The 16,153-nt window shown below is 53.7% G+C and overlaps 5 protein-coding genes across 5 annotated transcripts; 2 read left to right on the top strand and 3 right to left on the bottom strand.

Annotated features, from left to right (window-relative positions):
- The first annotated feature begins 684 nt into the window (after positions 1–684).
- Positions 685–1,834, top strand: M421DRAFT_423471 (MFS general substrate transporter). The gene has a single exon (XM_033593482.1). The coding sequence runs from the start codon at positions 730–732 to the stop codon at positions 1,804–1,806; it is 1,077 nt and encodes a 358-aa protein (XP_033445889.1). The 5' UTR covers positions 685–729; the 3' UTR covers positions 1,807–1,834.
- Positions 1,835–2,006: 172 nt separating this feature from the next.
- M421DRAFT_7663 (C6 zinc finger domain-containing protein) lies at positions 2,007–3,650 on the bottom strand (the record flags this gene model as incomplete). Its single annotated transcript, XM_033597241.1, has 2 exons — positions 2,007–2,934; positions 2,998–3,650. 2 exons carry the CDS (start codon positions 3,648–3,650, stop codon positions 2,007–2,009), a joined length of 1,581 nt encoding a protein of 526 aa, XP_033445888.1.
- A 1,121-nt stretch (positions 3,651–4,771) lies between these two features.
- Positions 4,772–5,642, bottom strand: M421DRAFT_102971 (uncharacterized protein; the record flags this gene model as incomplete). Its single annotated transcript, XM_033586852.1, has 3 exons — positions 4,772–5,393; positions 5,475–5,525; positions 5,572–5,642. 3 exons carry the CDS (start codon positions 5,640–5,642, stop codon positions 4,772–4,774), a joined length of 744 nt encoding a protein of 247 aa, XP_033445887.1.
- Positions 5,643–6,205: 563 nt separating this feature from the next.
- M421DRAFT_7661 (uncharacterized protein) lies at positions 6,206–13,909 on the top strand (the record flags this gene model as incomplete). The annotated part of the gene is made up of 6 exons (XM_033597239.1): positions 6,206–6,740; positions 6,789–9,847; positions 9,900–10,050; positions 10,104–10,767; positions 10,846–11,637; positions 11,683–13,909. 6 exons carry the CDS (start codon positions 6,206–6,208, stop codon positions 13,907–13,909), a joined length of 7,428 nt encoding a protein of 2,475 aa, XP_033445886.1.
- A 640-nt stretch (positions 13,910–14,549) lies between these two features.
- M421DRAFT_102969 (uncharacterized protein) lies at positions 14,550–15,687 on the bottom strand (the record flags this gene model as incomplete). Its single annotated transcript, XM_033586851.1, has 3 exons — positions 14,550–14,846; positions 14,899–15,590; positions 15,645–15,687. The coding sequence occupies 3 exons, from the start codon at positions 15,685–15,687 to the stop codon at positions 14,550–14,552; spliced, it is 1,032 nt and encodes a 343-aa protein (XP_033445885.1).
- Between the last annotated feature and the right edge of the window lie 466 nt (positions 15,688–16,153).

The raw sequence follows: 16,153 nt of genomic DNA, 5'->3' as shown, positions 1-16,153 counted from the left end.
CGTGGGGATGTTGTATAAGTCGGAGGATCAGCTCCGCCGTTTTCTTCTCCACTGCAGTCTCCAATTTTCGCTGCACCGCTCCCATCATGACAAACCACAACCTCCCGCCGGCGGACATAAGCAAGAACGAGGTTGAGACTTTCGAATCCATCCACAAACCGTCTTCAAAGGTCCATAGCAAGGACAAAGCTGCGGAATTGCTTGCCTCGAATGAGCGCATCGTCGTGACGGCAGAGGAAAACAAGCGTGTGTTGAGGAATATCGACCTCGTCATCCTCCCAATACTGCTCTCCATCTACTTTTTACAATCTCTCGGTATTTCCTTCAGCGCCTCAATGAGGTCTCAAGGCTGACGGAAAATCTTCAGATAAGACGACACTTTCATACGCCTCTGTCTTTGGCCTCATCGAAGATGCAAACCTCGATCCCAACTCGGACCAGTACTCATGGCTGGGCAGCATCGTCTACATCGCGCAGCTTGCGATGCAGCCGTTAGTTGCATTTTTCTTGGTCAAATTCCCGATTGGAAAGTTCGTGGGCATCATGGTATTTACATGGGGCGCCATTCTGTGCGGCATGGCTGGTGCAACCAACTACTCTAGTCTCATGGCGACGCGATTCTTGTTGGGAGCATTTGAGTCCGCTGTCGGTAAGTCCGCCGATTCATTATATGCCTCTTCGCCTGTGTGTTGATGCACTCTAGCACCTGCTTTCATCGCCGTAGTCCAGATGTGGTACAAACGCTCTGAGCAAACGAACCGCAACGCAGCGTGGTACTCCATGCTAGGCATTGTCAACATCCTCGGAAGTCTCCTATCATATGGCTTAGGTCATATCCAGTCCGACCGCATGCACTCGTACCAGATCATTTTTCTCTTCTGTGGCCTCCTGACCGTCCTTGTGTCGGTCCCGGTCTGTATCTTCATGCCAGACTCGCCTATGGAGGCCAAATTTTTGAACGAAGACGAGAAACTGATCGCAGTTGAGCGATTGCGCATGAATCAGATGGGTGTTGCCTCGAGGGTCTGGAAGTGGGACCATGTACTAGAGGCATTTCTGGATGTCAAGACGTGGCTATGGTTCTCCATGCTGACAGCCGTGAGTATCCCCAGTGGTGGCATCACAACTTTCGGACCCTTGATCATTCAGTCATTTGGCTTCGGAAAATTCCAAACGATCCTCTTCAACATGCCCTTCGGTGCCGTTCAGATCATCGCGACACTTGGCGGCGCATTTCTTGCCACGAAGCTGAAGAAGAAGGGACCTATCCTGATACTGCTGTGTATACCTCCGGTGATCGGCATCATCATACTGATGGTAGTTGGCCGAGGCAAGAATCACCGAGGTATTCTTCTCGTGGGTTACTACCTCACATCCTTCTACCCTGGCATCTCGCCCTTGATCTACTCATGGTCGGGACAGAACACCGGTGGTGACACCAAGAGGAAGGTCACAACCAGTATTCTCTTCGTGGGAGCCAGCGCTGGTAACATCATTGGTCCTCATCTCTTCAAGCCATCTGAGAAACCTTACTACTATCGCGGTCTTCGATCGAACTTGGCTCTGTTCGTTGCGATAGTCGTTCTCGTTGTGTTGGCGATGCTGTGGATCAAGGTATTGAACCGTAGACACGCCTTTACCCGCGAGTCAATGGGAAAGTCGGCTATTGTGCTCGACACGAGTATGGAAGGATCTTCCAACACAGACGTTGAAGACACAGAAAATGCTCAAGCGAGCGGCGTTGGTGATAAGGCGTTCGATGATGTTACAGACACCAAGAACGAAGACTTCATCTATGTATACTGACGGGCATACTTCTGAAGGCATGGCGTTGGTGATGAGTCCTGAACGAAATGGTTGTGTTGATAATATCCAATGCCTCTTGACATCATCCCTCCAGTACATGTTTCCGCGTGATATGAGGGTGAATACCTTGCAGGTGGCCCGAGATTTCTTTCGAAAAGATCGGCTACAAGAGCGGGGAAAGTAATGGAAGTGTTCGAAGTCTAGAAAAGGTTGTCGATGTCGACAAATAAATCTTGCCACCCAAGTGGCATGTGCTTCAGATTCAAACCTGGAAAGTCCCACTCAAAAGTGAACTGGTTTGGTGCATAGCCTTGGAAGTCGCTCTCAGCAGGCCCACTAACCGCCAGGCTCGGATCAGCGATGTCTTGTTGTGCAGAATAATCACCAATGGCTGCTTCGCATTTCTCAATACTGGTCTGGAGGATCTGAAAGTACGGTATGTAGCCAATCGTGACTTTCTTGAGCTCCTCCAGGACCCTGTGTGCGTCACGCAGTAACGTCAGGATGTGAGTTACTGGGTTGCGCAGGAGAACGGAGAGTCGAAGTACGAGCAATATGGAGAATGCACCCTTTGCCCAGACATAGTCCATAGTACCTTTAAACGTATTGAGGTAGGCAGGCGCCGCTCCGCACGGTGACGTCGGCGAAGTGGAAACTTCTAGCAAATGGCCTAAATGTCTTGTTGACGCCTCTTTCGCTATCTGTATCATTTCTTTCTGAAAATCGGTCATTATGGCGATGTTCTCGATGCCCGAAGCAGATACAGCTTTGAGATGCAACGTGATTAGAGCCCAATCGTATTGGATGTGAAGGTTCAGCAGCGCAAGCTCGCGCATGTGTTCGATCGGCTCCCTCGACACTACGTTGGTCCACTCGCTAAGCCACAGCGAAAGCTCGATTGTCGTATCGTGTACCTTGATTCGAATGGTACTCTCATCTTGCAGGAGTGAAGGCCCACCATACTTAAGGATGTCACTATACGCATCGGTGCGGATCAGATTGAGCTCTACTTGTGAGAGTAATCGAACGTCGACTGCTGTGCATTCCGTGTGATTAAGGAGGGCTCGGATCTTGCGAGGCGTCGTTCGTGGTTTTCCTCGCGGTAAGTGACCGCCATCGAGCGAGAAGCTTTGCAAGATCAGTTCTCCTGTGGGCTTTGACTCAATCATTGAAGGAACCCTGGAGACTCACAACAGCTCAAGGTTGCATATGCCATGCCAGACGCGTTGAAGACGATACAGTTCTCGTTCCTCGGTGCCGGGAAGGTCTCGGTTGTGATGCAAGGCCAATAGCTGATCGGTAGCTTTGTGAAGACCAAGCTTGGTCGCGAATCGAAGGGCAAGCGCGATGAGCATATAACCGTTCTCGCTGTAGGCAGCCATCAGTGTGATAGCCTGCACTGATTCCAAATTTGGCCGCTCGCAAGTGATGAGTAAAGTTGTCAAATGCTCCCGCAGGCGCGACTGCAATTGGCGAAAGACCGGAGAATTGAAGCCTTGCTCTGCGCGACACCCGACGCTGACGATCGCATCGAAGAGAAAGGCACTCCGCGACGCGACGGATGCCATTACATCGCTGCTTTCCGAGAAGATCGGGACCAAGTAATGAGAACCAGTGAAGAAGCTTGTGAACCATGCGAAAGCATCATTGTGTGTAACGACACCCTTTTCCAAGGCGTTCGATCGGATGTGCGGTCTTGTGTCCACTGAGTCTCTTAGTCCAAGCTCGCTGCCTTGCGTCCTAAATCCTGCGTCCTCCAAGGGTGGGTGGAGTGGTATTTGCTGTGGGGTCAGATCGTGTAGCAATGATTTCAACTGCTCAACCTCTGCTTCCAGCCTCTCCATGCGGACTGTGGACGTATTTGGATGTGTCAAAGCGGCATCGTGGCCCCGATACTGGCACACTGCATCATTCTTATCGCAGCGCGCGCAAGGTTGTCTTCCGTCGCATCGCACTTTTGATGTCCGGCAGCCAATGCACGCATTGATGGCGCGACGTTTCCGAGGGCGTTCGACCGAATTTGAAGATTCCATCGTAGGCTGTAGTCAAGCGAGATGCATGTTCGGGATGTTCGTGCGAAGTCATCTTGGTGTGGGCCGGGAGAATGCGGGGAAGCCGAATGCCTGTCAGTTCCACCACCGGCAATGTGATGGGCAGAGCACTAGACACAATGCAGATTGGCTTACACCATGACGGATAGATAGTCAACAGATGCCTCGTCTCGGGGACAGGTTTAACTATAGTGCCCAAGTAACGACACCTACCCGAATATGCTCTAGAGCCCCACACCTCGAGGGTTGACAGTCGTTGCAGTAGCTGAAGATTCGAAGTTGTTGTATCATGTATCATATCACCCTGAGCGATTCCTCTCTCTTTTAATGAAACCAGACTTGATGATTGTGATGACGATGGTGATGAAGAGCGAGCGCGAAATCTCGTGACGTGAACGCGTTTGCTTTAGTCCAGAATTAGCCTAGTGCTTCTTGACGGATATTGTCAAGAATTGCCGCCATCACAAAGGGCGTAAACGGCCACACTTCATGAGGAAAATAGGGTCGTAGCGCCTAATTTATACTACAGTATATCGGCAATTTTGCAGTGCTGCTTGAGCTTCCTCCGCCCGCTGCCGTCAGTCCAGACCTCCGCCTCGATTTCCGCTGCCTCGCTCCAGCATTTCCAGCGGCATCTTCGATGCTGGCAGCTCGAGCATTTATAGCTGACTTCTTCTGACGTCCAACGCTTGCCGCATCGGTGACAGCGCCACCTAATGAGAGAAACTTGGGCGAGGACACTAGGTTTCGTTCCCATGCCCGGCAATGAGCAGTATTCTTGAGCGAGAGTTGGTATAAACAGTGTAGAGCGAGCGCTGCCTTCGGGTCGTAGTCAATGAAAGGTCCCCTTAGCGTCGCATTCACACGCATGACTTGTCCTCCGCGAACAACACCTGACCAAGGGAATCCTCCGCTCATGCTTGCTGCACGTTAAGACCCCGCCATTCCGGCTTCGTGGCCTCATCAACCCACAGACATTCTGTCAGCCCCACATGTTTCCTCACATACTCTTCTACCGCCTTAGCGCCAGGTGAGTCCTCATAGATGCCAATAGCACCAACACGAGGTATGTGCAGTGCATTTGCAAAGCGAGCATCATTGGAAGTCGAGAGAGCAACGAGGCGTGTAGGCTCTGACACCTTAGTCGTCGGCGTTGTTTGCCGTGTCGCGAGGTGCAGTAGTGTTGGTATGTGAGCGTGTGAAGGAGAGAGTGAGGGCTGAGGGTGTGTCAGGACGACCATGCTAAAGTGCTTGAGCATAGTCGTGGACAGCATCTCTGTGTCGGCTTGGGTAGTTGAAACATCCTTGTCGACATTGTCTGCATCCTTGACTGGCACAGTGTGTGGTGCAGAGCTCGCGGCAAGAGCCTCGAGATATCTTGTTACGCTGTTTAAACCGATGAGGATATGAGATCCTACAGCTGGCGTTGAAGGAGTTGCAAAATCGTCTGAGTGTGCCTTGTCATTTCTCTTCCGTTTCTTACTCCTCGAGGGCTGGATGTATGCCCTCCGATGCTCGCCCAAGGGTGCGAGTAGACTGCCAAAGTCAGATCGATCATATTGAACGTCAATCCGTAATAACGTCATTGCGATTATCAGAGGGCCAGGTCTTACCTACTTGCATAGTAGCTCTGATATAATCTCTTGGTCTTCAGGTGATACCGATGGACTACATAAATCAGTGTCACTCCAGTGTGTACGGGCTACCTGCTGACCATGTAGTCTCTGTAAAAGGCGACGATGTCTTGAAGACTGGCCTTGGCACTTTCTTGGTCGTGGGTGCCATGACACGCGTATAAATGCCGTCTAGACCAGGACCGGGTGCAAGATTTCGGAAAATTGCTTCAAAACGGAAGCGACCTGGTGGCGCTTGTGACTTTGGCACGGCAACAAGTGTTGAGAGCTTTGTTTGTGAAAAGGTCGTCCAAGGGCCCGATGATGATGCAATGCTTGCTCACGGCGCTCTTGGTTGGCCAAAGAGAAGTGAAGGGTGGTTTGCGGTTTCTTCGGAGGTCCGCGCACGCCGACGCTAATCTGACTAGCGTGAACTGGTCATCCAATGGCGATGACGTCCAAAGCTGCCCCGCGAACTTCGTGAATTAACGACGCGTTCAAGAGCTCTCCACAACGAAAGCGCAATCGATATAACATTACATTCAACCTCTCTGAAGTGACCTGACGCAGCTGCGGTTCATGTTGTCACTCACTCACGCGTTTTCCGTCTTACCGCACGCGGTCCTTGCCCACTAAGGCTGGACCTGCAGCTGCGACTGTTGCCTGCGCCTGCCGCCGTGGACAAGCCAAACTCGCCCGCGCAAACACGCCGCTGTCCTGCCAGCTCATTCAGTCATGAGCGCGCAGCATCTCGATATAGAGCAGTCGCCTGCCACGAATGAGCAAGCCACCTCGGCCTCACTTTCGCCGCCGCGCCGCGACCCTGAGCCGGACGCAGACGACAACTTTACCCGTAAACGCCAGCGACTAGGTGGCGGCGGCGCTGTCTTGCGCGCAATTTCGACCGACCCTGAATCGCCAAACAAAGTAATCACGTCGCCGCACGAAGAGATGGTTGCCATGACCATACGGGAGCACTCGCCCCCGTCTCCTTCACATGCTCCAGACGAGGTGCGCGATTGCATTTCCACCGGACCTCACCCCGACCGAGAAACAACACCGAACAGGTTGCCTATCATGCTAGATGGTGCAAGGGACGATTACACAAGTCCGCCTGTTATCGAGATTATCGACGACGACGATGACGACCTGTCCATGATCGCTTCAGTGCAGCTCAATGCTGAGGACTACTTCAGGCAGTTCCCTTACAGCGATCGCTTTAGGGGAGCATTGAACGCGGTCCGTGGAATCACCGAACATGTGCAGAAGAGTGAGTAGGGCCTGAGCTTGACTTTCCAGCCTTGCTGATATCGTGCAGACCAGGACATTCCCCACGACCTCCTCCCATCCCTGGCCCAATGGCTGCTCGGCCTTCCTGACGACACTTCGACCCACCTACAAAACTTCTATCTGGACAAAGCGCATTTCTGGATCGAGTTCGCGGACCTGGTTGAGAAGCTGCTCAAGCGGAGGTACCAATGGATTACTGCTTGCAATAATGGCCAAGATGATGACGTGAGCAGGTATCCCTTTGGCGACAGTTTTGGCGACGATTCATCAGTAGACGAGATCTTCTCCGGATTCTTCATCGCTTACATGCAACTTTGCTCCCAATTGTTCCTCGTCGACGTACATCTCTTCAATCAGCCACGCTCCGGGGAACAGTTCTCGTCGGCGCTTTTAAGCGAGAGACATCTGTATCAGCTTCAAACGCTTCTTCGCACCGAGAATGCCCCGCTGCTGAATTTGCTGCGAAGGGAGTACGGTGTCGATGTACGCGACGTGAACAATCGCCTGAATGTCGCCTTCCTCGCGGCGGACGGTGCTCAGAACTTGTTGAAATTCGCCGATGAAGCCTTCCGCACAGTGCCGACCCTCTTGCAAAATCATATCGCTCTGAGTACGGGCCAAGTCCTCAGTACACTAGGCTGGACCATTTGTCGATTTCCATCCGCTTGTGGTAGAATTGCACCTGCAGATTACTACCGCGGGACGTTGCTATTCTTCCGCAAATACTCAGAGGACATCCGGGACCCAGCAAACGTTGCCGATGCCGTTGTCGCAAAAGACTTGATCGTGTGTCTCTCCACCCTCGTTCAAGATATCAGCCATTGGGACGAATGTAGCGCGAGCAGTCTGGCGGACGAGCTGTTGAATTCACATACCCCTGACTCGCCGACAACTTCTTCGCTTGCGGAGGTGCCGATTGATGTGTCAACGAGCACAGAGGTCACCGACTATCGCCAGTACACTGACATCCTGCCTTTCCTAATTGAAAACAGCTGGAAATTCAACCTGCTGCGCAAGTACATTGTTAAAGGTAGAATGGAACTGCGTGTCATGAGCATCACCTTCATGGACGATGCACTGCTCAACCTGTACTCACACTACACGTCTTCTGACATGACCGAAAAGTACTCTCCAGATAAACACCCTGTCTTGCGACATCTGGCCGATGTTCTCCTTCGGGGGAGAGTGGTGGACTACATCATTAGTGTGGACTCGCATCCGCAGCTGATCATTCGAAGCGGCAATATTCCAGGTTTCCTGGTCGTCACCGACCGATGGGAGGACAGCCAAACTGATGCTATCTGGGGTACTGTGGCTAACAGTCCGGACCCACGCGTAATCGCGGCCACCATCACCATGCTACTCAAATTTCTTCACTTAATGAAAGTTACCGACATTCTTTACCTGGGGCAGAAGCTTCACGACTTACCTATTGAGAGCTTCACACCAGAAATTTTAGGCTTTTTGGAACAGGTCACCAAGAAGCTTTTGGGTCACATGGTATCAGATGATTGGAAATTGAGAGGCGATACGGCACGGCCTTGGAGTGTTTGTGTCAGGTTGCTACAAGATACTGCACCGAGGAACGGTGCGACCAAGCACGACCTGGACATTCACGTACGCGTCATGGGTCAGCTGCATGCCTTGGCTCCATCAATCCCAGACCCTGATCGGGATTCCATCTTTCTACAGTGCATGGAGCACATCATCGCACGATCTTCCGCAGCTACTGGGTCGGTGAAGGTCATCTGCATTGTGGGCTCATCAGGAAATATCACGTCTCTACAGCAGAACGAGGAACTGGTGCACCAGGTTTTGGAGGAGATCTCACTGTTTGTCGGGGCAGAAGCCAGAAATGACCCGCACCTTCACCAGTTATCAGCCTTGCAATACAGGCTTGAACTCTTTGCATTTCTGGCTTATAGAGCTGGCCAGCTCGTTCCCAGAAGTCTTTACACAGACTTGTCGGATCACATCGTCGGGCCGCAGGCATTGTCAAACCATGCCCGCGACGCGGCATGGACGCATCTCATACACGTCATCAAGACTTCACCGGACAGCGACTTCTGCCTTCAGCTGATCTCTGCGTACATACCCAACATGGAACCACAGTACTTCACGTCTGGCCTATACGAGTTTGTGGCCAATTACAACTTCCCTTTGACGCGTAAAACCTTCCAAATTGAAGATGTGGAACACGAGCTTCTGCAGATCCCCGGTGGCGAGCTTCTCTGGTCGTTGGCTCTATCGAGTCCTCCCGGTACTATTGAAGACTACGCAGCCCATGAACTCGCTTCGCGATACGTACAAGTTGCTCAACGTCGAGGTGTCACTTTGCCAGAGGTGGAATTCGCGCATTGCGAGTTGGTCGAGCGCTGCATGAAAGAGTTGAGATCTGCCTTCGCGAAAATACGCGAGGAGCACGACGGAACTGAACAGGACGGTAAGCTCCGATTCTGTCGCGTCCTGTTGTTCCAAAAACAGCTACTCGAGTTGGTACGGCAAAGGCCCGAATTCAACCGTGCACGTAGGGCAGACTCAAAGGTCGAGTCGATGGACATTGGCACTCCGTCCGCAAATGCCATTACTTTCAGGTATCAGTTCGGTGACGAGCGGAAGACAATGGATGTCTCTCCGGACCGCACAATTGCTGACCTGTATCACCTTCTGTGTCGTGCAACCGAGTGTGTCAAGATCAAAGTATTTGCTGAAGGCCGAAAGCTGGACGTAGCTCAGCATGCGGGTCAGAATGTAGCTGATGCCAATATCAGCGGACACCTCCTCGTGCAGCCGATCCAAAGGGACGAGTCCTCCAAGGCTGTGAGTGCACCAGTCGCAGGCTTCTCTGAGTTCGAGACAAGCCTAGTCAAGCATTTTGACGAGATGTACGAATGGATGGATGCGGATGATGCAACGAGCCAGCTGCTTTTCGGATTCCTGACACAGTTTCCGTACCGCAGCACCATCACCAATAATGTGGCCGCCGGTGAGGCTACAGTGGAGAGTCTATTCCCACCTGGCAAGTTTTTTCAGGCAAAATACGCTGCACAGGCTATACACAGCCGGCTCAAAGATCAGCTACGAAGTGTAAGGCAACAATCTCTGGACCCAGAGCAGTCTACCTACTGACACACCTTAGTCAAATCTAGATGAAGCGTTCTTACTCAACGCGATCAAGCTCCTCGACCGTTCACTACTTAGCGAAGAACTATTTGGGACTGACGCGTCTGTGGTTGACATGGTGCCTCTCGTGGGCGTCTTTATCAGCGCCATGTTGGATTTCCTTAGAGGTATGTTTGCGAGAGCCATGGCCACCGTGTAAACCACCCCTAATAATCAGTAGAGCGTCCGTCATCCGATCTTTTGAAAGACTATTTCTCCGATGCGCCCGCCCTGGCGAGACGGCTAACGCGCATCCTTGCAACCGCAATACACGCGACCAATGCTGCGAAGATCGTGCAAGAATGCTATGCAACCATTCTCGAAGCCTCGTTGTGCTGTCCACTGGTATGGCAGACGTTCTGGGAGCACCCCGAAGTGGCTCAGATCCATCGAACGCTGCTGTTGACTGATCAGCGCGAAGACTTGCGTGAGTATATCAAGCTGAAGGCTCTCTCAGTCTGTGGCGGGCATCTTCCCTCGTCATGTTCGCTTGTCCCAGGCGAGATCGCTTCGCGCTACTGGAGCGTTATTGCAAGCATTTTGCCCGATGCTTCGCAGGCCTCTGAGCAGTCGACGCAACTTTTCGAGCTCGCCCAGCATGTGTTCCGCGTCTACGATGAGCATTACCGCAGCGAAGACAACCTACGGGCGCTCCTTCATAGTTGGAGTTCCTTGCTGTTGGCACACAATCATTCCGAGATTCCTGGTCGATACGAAGCCGACAACGTAGTCATGGGCTTTACGAAGCTACTTCTGTGCCTCCTTCCCTCGCTGAAGTCGTACAAAAATTCCTTGAACGCTGGCGCGCTCATCTCATCTGTATTTCACAGGTTCCTCTTTAACAGGTACGTCCTCGATCGCCGAGCTTGCGTGCATGGCTTTTGGCCTTGTCGCTCATCGAGCGATTTATTAACTTCACACAGCGCAGCGCCACTTGCACTTGCCCCGCCGGCATATGGCTCGACGTCCGCCCTACTTCCTGTTCTCGACAGCAACGTCAGACGGGAACTCTACGACCTGATGCTAGCTCTAGCGGATGATGGACCTTCCTACAAGCGCTTACTTCGACTTTGTGGCGATGTCGAAAACAGACCGGTTGATAATGTCATGCCTAGTCTATCGGTCGACCGTGCACTTGAGGTTCGCTCTCAGACTGGATACGTTGGCCTGCAGAACCCTCGCGCTATCTGCTATATGAACTCTTTACTGGCTCAGTTGTTCATGAACCTCAACTTCAGACAATTCATGCTCAGTCTTGAGGTAAAAGAGGGCGATGGCTCCCAACGTCTTCTATTGGAGACTCAGAGGCTCTTTGCCACGATGCAGAATTCGTATCGCAGAGCCGCTGACCCACGACCTTTCGCTGCGTGCGTCATGACGTTAGACAAAACGCCAATCGATATTGGGGTACAGATGGATGCTGACGAGTTCTACAACCTACTATTTGATCAATGGGAAGCACAGCTTGTGAACGAACAGGATAAGCGCCGGTTCCGCAACTTCTACGGTGGGCAGATGCTCCAGCAAGTAAAGTCGAAGGAATGCGAGCATGTCTCCGAGCGCGCAGACTCGTTCTTCGCTTTACAATGCGACGTGCAAGGCAAAGCTACCTTGCAAGAGAGTCTCCAAGCCTTTGTTCAGGGCGACGTCATGGAAGGCGACAACAAGTACAAGTGCGAATCTTGTGGCGGCAAATTCGTGGACGCTGTGAAGCGGTGAGTAGCGCTGGATGGCATGCGGAGCACAGCTGACAATAGCAGGACCTGCCTCAAATCTGCGCCCGACAACCTGATCTTTCACCTGAAGCGGTTCGACTTCGATCTGACCGATTTCAGCCGGAAGAAGGTTCACGACAATTTCGACTTCCCAGAGACAATCGACGTTGGTCTTTACAACGTTGAGCACCTCAGTGATCCTTCGAAGCCACACACAGAGGACCTGTTTGATCTTGTTGGTGTTGTCGTCCATTACGGCAATTGCGAGAACGGCCATTACTACTCTTACATCCGGAAGCGACCATGTCCGACCAGCAATGCCTCACCTACCTGGCTCAACTTCAATGACTACGAAGTTGACCCCTTCAATCCAGCCGAGATCCCGCAGAAGACTTTTGGTGGAATGGCCGAGGATCCTTACTCGCATCAGTTCAAGATGTACTCGGCTTACATGCTGTTCTACCAGCGAAGGTCCGCCATCGCGCAAGACCAACAGCAATGGACTATATCGTCGCAGAGACAACCACCACAGGTTGAGGTCCCTCAATCCATCAAAAACGATGTTGACCTCAAGAACGAGATGTTCGTTCGAGAATACTGTCTTTTTGATCCATATCATTCGGCTTTCGTACGCCAATTACACGGTGCGTCGCGGAGGATCAACAACGGCAGTTGCTCTGAAGATCACGACCATGAGATGCACGCTCTTGACATCTTCCTTGCACACCTTGGACGTGTTGCCTGGCGACAGCAGACGACTGATATATTCGAAGAGGCCATGGTACATCTCCACCGATACAGTCTCTCATGCGAAGGCTGCTGCAAAGCCACTCTTCAGTGGCTGGCACGAGATGACGAGGTGCTCTTCAACCTTCTCCTGCGGTGCCCACACCCGACCGTTAGATCACAGACTCGATCATTTCTGATCGACTGTCTCAAGTTTCTTCGCGGCAAGGACTCGTATCTGTGTGACACAGCCACTGACAGCGACATGGTCTTGGATGTAGATGGCGATACCGGTGTTCTTGTCCTGATCACGAAACGACTGACAGATCTCGCTGAAAGCTCAGTGAAGGGAACCAGAGGATGGGATGATCTGTATCTGACCTTGACTCAAATTGCCGAGATGGGTATGGATGAGACAGTGGCGTTGCTGGATAGAGACCTCCTCGCTTTCTGCCTTCGGCTATTCTGTCTGCAGGCCAGCCCCAGGGTCGCTGACGGATACGATGACTTCCATCGGGTCTTCCAGAAGAGAACGAAGATCTATAACCGGCTCATAGGGTTCGTGGCGACCATTCTCTCGCACATGGATATCAACTTGCCGTCGTGCGACACGTCGCAGCGGACGAGTGCGCTCAATAGCGAGTGCACAGAGATGCCACTGACCCCAGAGGAGAAAGGTCTGCTGCTGTATTGGCACCGTGAGAACCGGGCATACGCAGTTGTCGACAAGATGGTCGAGGTGTTCGATCAATCCAAGACGGAGATGTTCTACCCGGGTGACATCGTCAAGTGGATGACCCGGTCGCTGGACAACCAGATCCAGAGCAACATCAGCACTATGATTCTTCAAGGGATCAGTGAGCTCAACAATCCTTACTGTGATTCATATCTACGGATTGCTTCGAGCTACTGCGAGGCGACCAGAACTGCGGAGGCCCTCAGCAAAGTGTGCGACACGGTGGTTGAAGCTGCTGACTCGGACGAGCCGACAGCGCCCAGTGGTCGTGATGTGGTAGGCTTTTTTTGGGATGTGCTCAAATCAAGCAACCCACACATCCCGGCATCAGACGTGTACTGGTGTTTGATGTCCAGAAGTCACAAGTTTGCCCATGTGCTACTCGTGCACGCGGATGAGGAGGTTCGCAATGGTGCTTACGAGCTCATCCGCGAGATTTACATCAAGTTCATGGAGGATCCTGCATACCTGGACGAGGCGTACAACTGCGCGCGCAACACAAGCAGAGCGATGATGAAGAGAATCGCATACGAGTGCAGGGCAGGGATGCCGCGCAGGCAGCTCGAGGCATTGCTGCAGTTTGGCAAGTTCCTTACGACGCTGCTCTACGAGTTGGATAAGAGCGAAGACGCAGATCTAGCTGTATTCAAAGACGCGGACGACAAAGCTCTGCTCCACCAGTGGCAGATTGAAGTCGAAACGCAGGTCAGGATGCTGCCGGAAGTGGGCCTGCTGAGCCCGGGCGAAGGGGCATTCGATGGGTCAGACTATGGCAGTGAGTCTGATGAAGTCGAGCTGCTTGGCCCGTGAGCTTGTGTTGACCCTCCTCGTCGCAGATTGCGCAGATTCGGCGAAAGCGATGTTCGGCTCGGACGGCGGCTAGGAACCCAAGTCGGACCCGGAGGAGTGTGTACAGACGCGCAGGGGTGGCGCGCAGTCGGGGAAGGGGAGCGACTGGACGCTGTACCCGAGCGTGGAGGACTAACGACGTTACGAGGTTATGACTTTTTTCTTTGATTGGTGTGTCGGGGCGCACGAGGATGGTTCTATGGCGTCGCGGGACGGACGCAGCATGGCCTTTACGACTTACGACTTGAGAGCATCAGCATTCGTGGCATAGCGTTGGCGATTGGTAGGGTTGCGGTGATGACGGGCATGAGCTTGGAGCTTGGGCGTTTGTCGCATACATGAGCGTAGAGGTTCGGATAGAATTCCCATTTTTCATTCTTGCTGCGTGTCCAGTCCAAGTAACTGACAGACGGGTGTTGCCAAGGACTGAAGAATTCGATGCGGGCAATGCAGTCGTTTCATCTACTCTGCTTCGCTCCTGGTGGCTACTGTACAACGACGCTATCCTACATGCACGTCTACACGCACGTCTACACGCACGTCTACACGCACGTCTACACGCACGTCTACATGCATATTCTACACACCCGAGACCCGCCCATCACCGCTCAGCAATCATGTTCTTGACCTGCCGCCAGTAGTCGGGCTCGACGGCGCGCTGCAGCTCCTCCTTGTGCAGCCACTGGAAGTCCCGCAGGCCCAACTTGCTGTCGGCCAGACTCGCCTGGCCGGCCATGATGCGCGCCTTGAGGAAGAAGGTCTTGCTGCCCTGCTCGTGCAGCCCCGCGCGCGATAGGGGCGCGCTGTACGTCGACGTGTAGTGCCCGACGGGCACGTGGCCCACGAGCCAGGTGTTCATGTTGGCGCCCGCCGACGTGTTGAGGATGCGCTGTGCGGCCTGGCGGATGTTAGCGCGGAGCTCTTTGTTTCTCTTGAGCGTGCAAACGTACGCCGTGCAGGTTCTCGTCCCCCAGCCGGTCCTGCGGGAACTCCCACCGCCCTTCCTTGTTTTTGACCAGCAGGTACAGCGTCCGCTGCAGCGCGCGCGCCAGGCTCTTCGTGTCGTTCTTCTCGTCGGCCTCGGTCACGCGGCTCGGCGGGCGCTCGAAGGCGTCGACCTCTGGCTTCGCCGCTGCCGCCGCCGCCGCTGCCGCCGCGTTGGCGTCCCCCTCGGCGCCCGTCGTCTGCGCGTCTTCCAGCAGCCGGTCCACCTGCCACTGCAGCTCGCTCTCCCGCGCGCCGACGAGCACCTCGTCGTTCCACGCGTCGTCGCCGTAGCCCTTGTAGCGCCCAATGTCGCGCGCGGGCGTCAGGCGCGCCGCCATCTTGCGCTTCCACTCGCGGTCTGCGGGCGTGCGCGGCTTGACGTAAAAGTACCGCGTGAACGGCAGCGCAAGCCGCTCGTTGAGTCGCTTCTGGTACAGGAAGAAGGCCGCCTCGAACGGGTGCAGGTCGCGCGTGATCTGCGGCGGGCGCGAGAGCAGCACGCCTGCGTTGACGGCGTAGCTGCTTGCCGGCGCGGACTGGGCTGCGGGCGGGATGTGCTGGGCGAGGGTGTCCTCAGGCGTCGGCGCGGCGGCGGCGGCGGCGGCGGTTGCGTAGGGTCGCCGTGGGTTGCGACATGTGCGGCATGCGGACTGGCCTGACATTGTCAGCGTGGGTTTCCACTGCAGTGCGTGCGGGCGGGTCACGTTACCTGCTCTCGCGGCGGCGCGCCGTGTGTGCTGTCCGGCGTTCATCTCGTACTGCGCTGATGGCCTTTCGTCGCCCGTTGTCCGAAAAGTCGACGTTCGGGGGAATCGGCGCACGGGGCGTATTTGGTAGTTAGCGGCGCTTACTCATCCGCGTTCAGTCAAAACTTCGCTCTCGACAGGCCCGGGCTGCTCTCTACTTCTACATGGCCCTCCTTATCTCCAGCGTGTCGCTTTTTCTCCTACCAGACGCTGGTCATTTAATGGTGCCTAGACGGATCGAGCAGTCTTTTTCGCTAGCGGTCGCTTCAAATCTGTTCCAAGGCAGACAGCTAGATAGATTTTGCTCACATTTCTTGTAATGTGACGCGTGTGCGAGTGCGTGGCAGCGGCTTTGCTTTGCCAGCTGCATGACTGACTATTGCCAGCTGCATGACTGACTATTGCCAGTTGCATGACTGACTATTGCCAGTTGCATGACTGACTTTTGCCAGCTACACGACAGTGGACTTCT

The sequence above is a fragment of the Didymella exigua genome, assembly GCF_010094145.1.
Source record: "Didymella exigua CBS 183.55 unplaced genomic scaffold M421scaffold_27, whole genome shotgun sequence".
Lineage (NCBI taxonomy): Eukaryota > Fungi > Ascomycota > Dothideomycetes > Pleosporales > Didymellaceae > Didymella > Didymella exigua.
The sequence above is the reverse complement of the archived record's forward strand: the minus strand, read 5'-3'. Positions and strand labels throughout refer to the sequence as shown.

What these genes read in the sequence shown, in the direction of transcription:
- M421DRAFT_423471 (XM_033593482.1), top strand. Translation starts at nt 730, where the DNA reads ATGTGGTACAAACGCTCTGAGCAAACGAACCGCAACGCAGCGTGGTAC.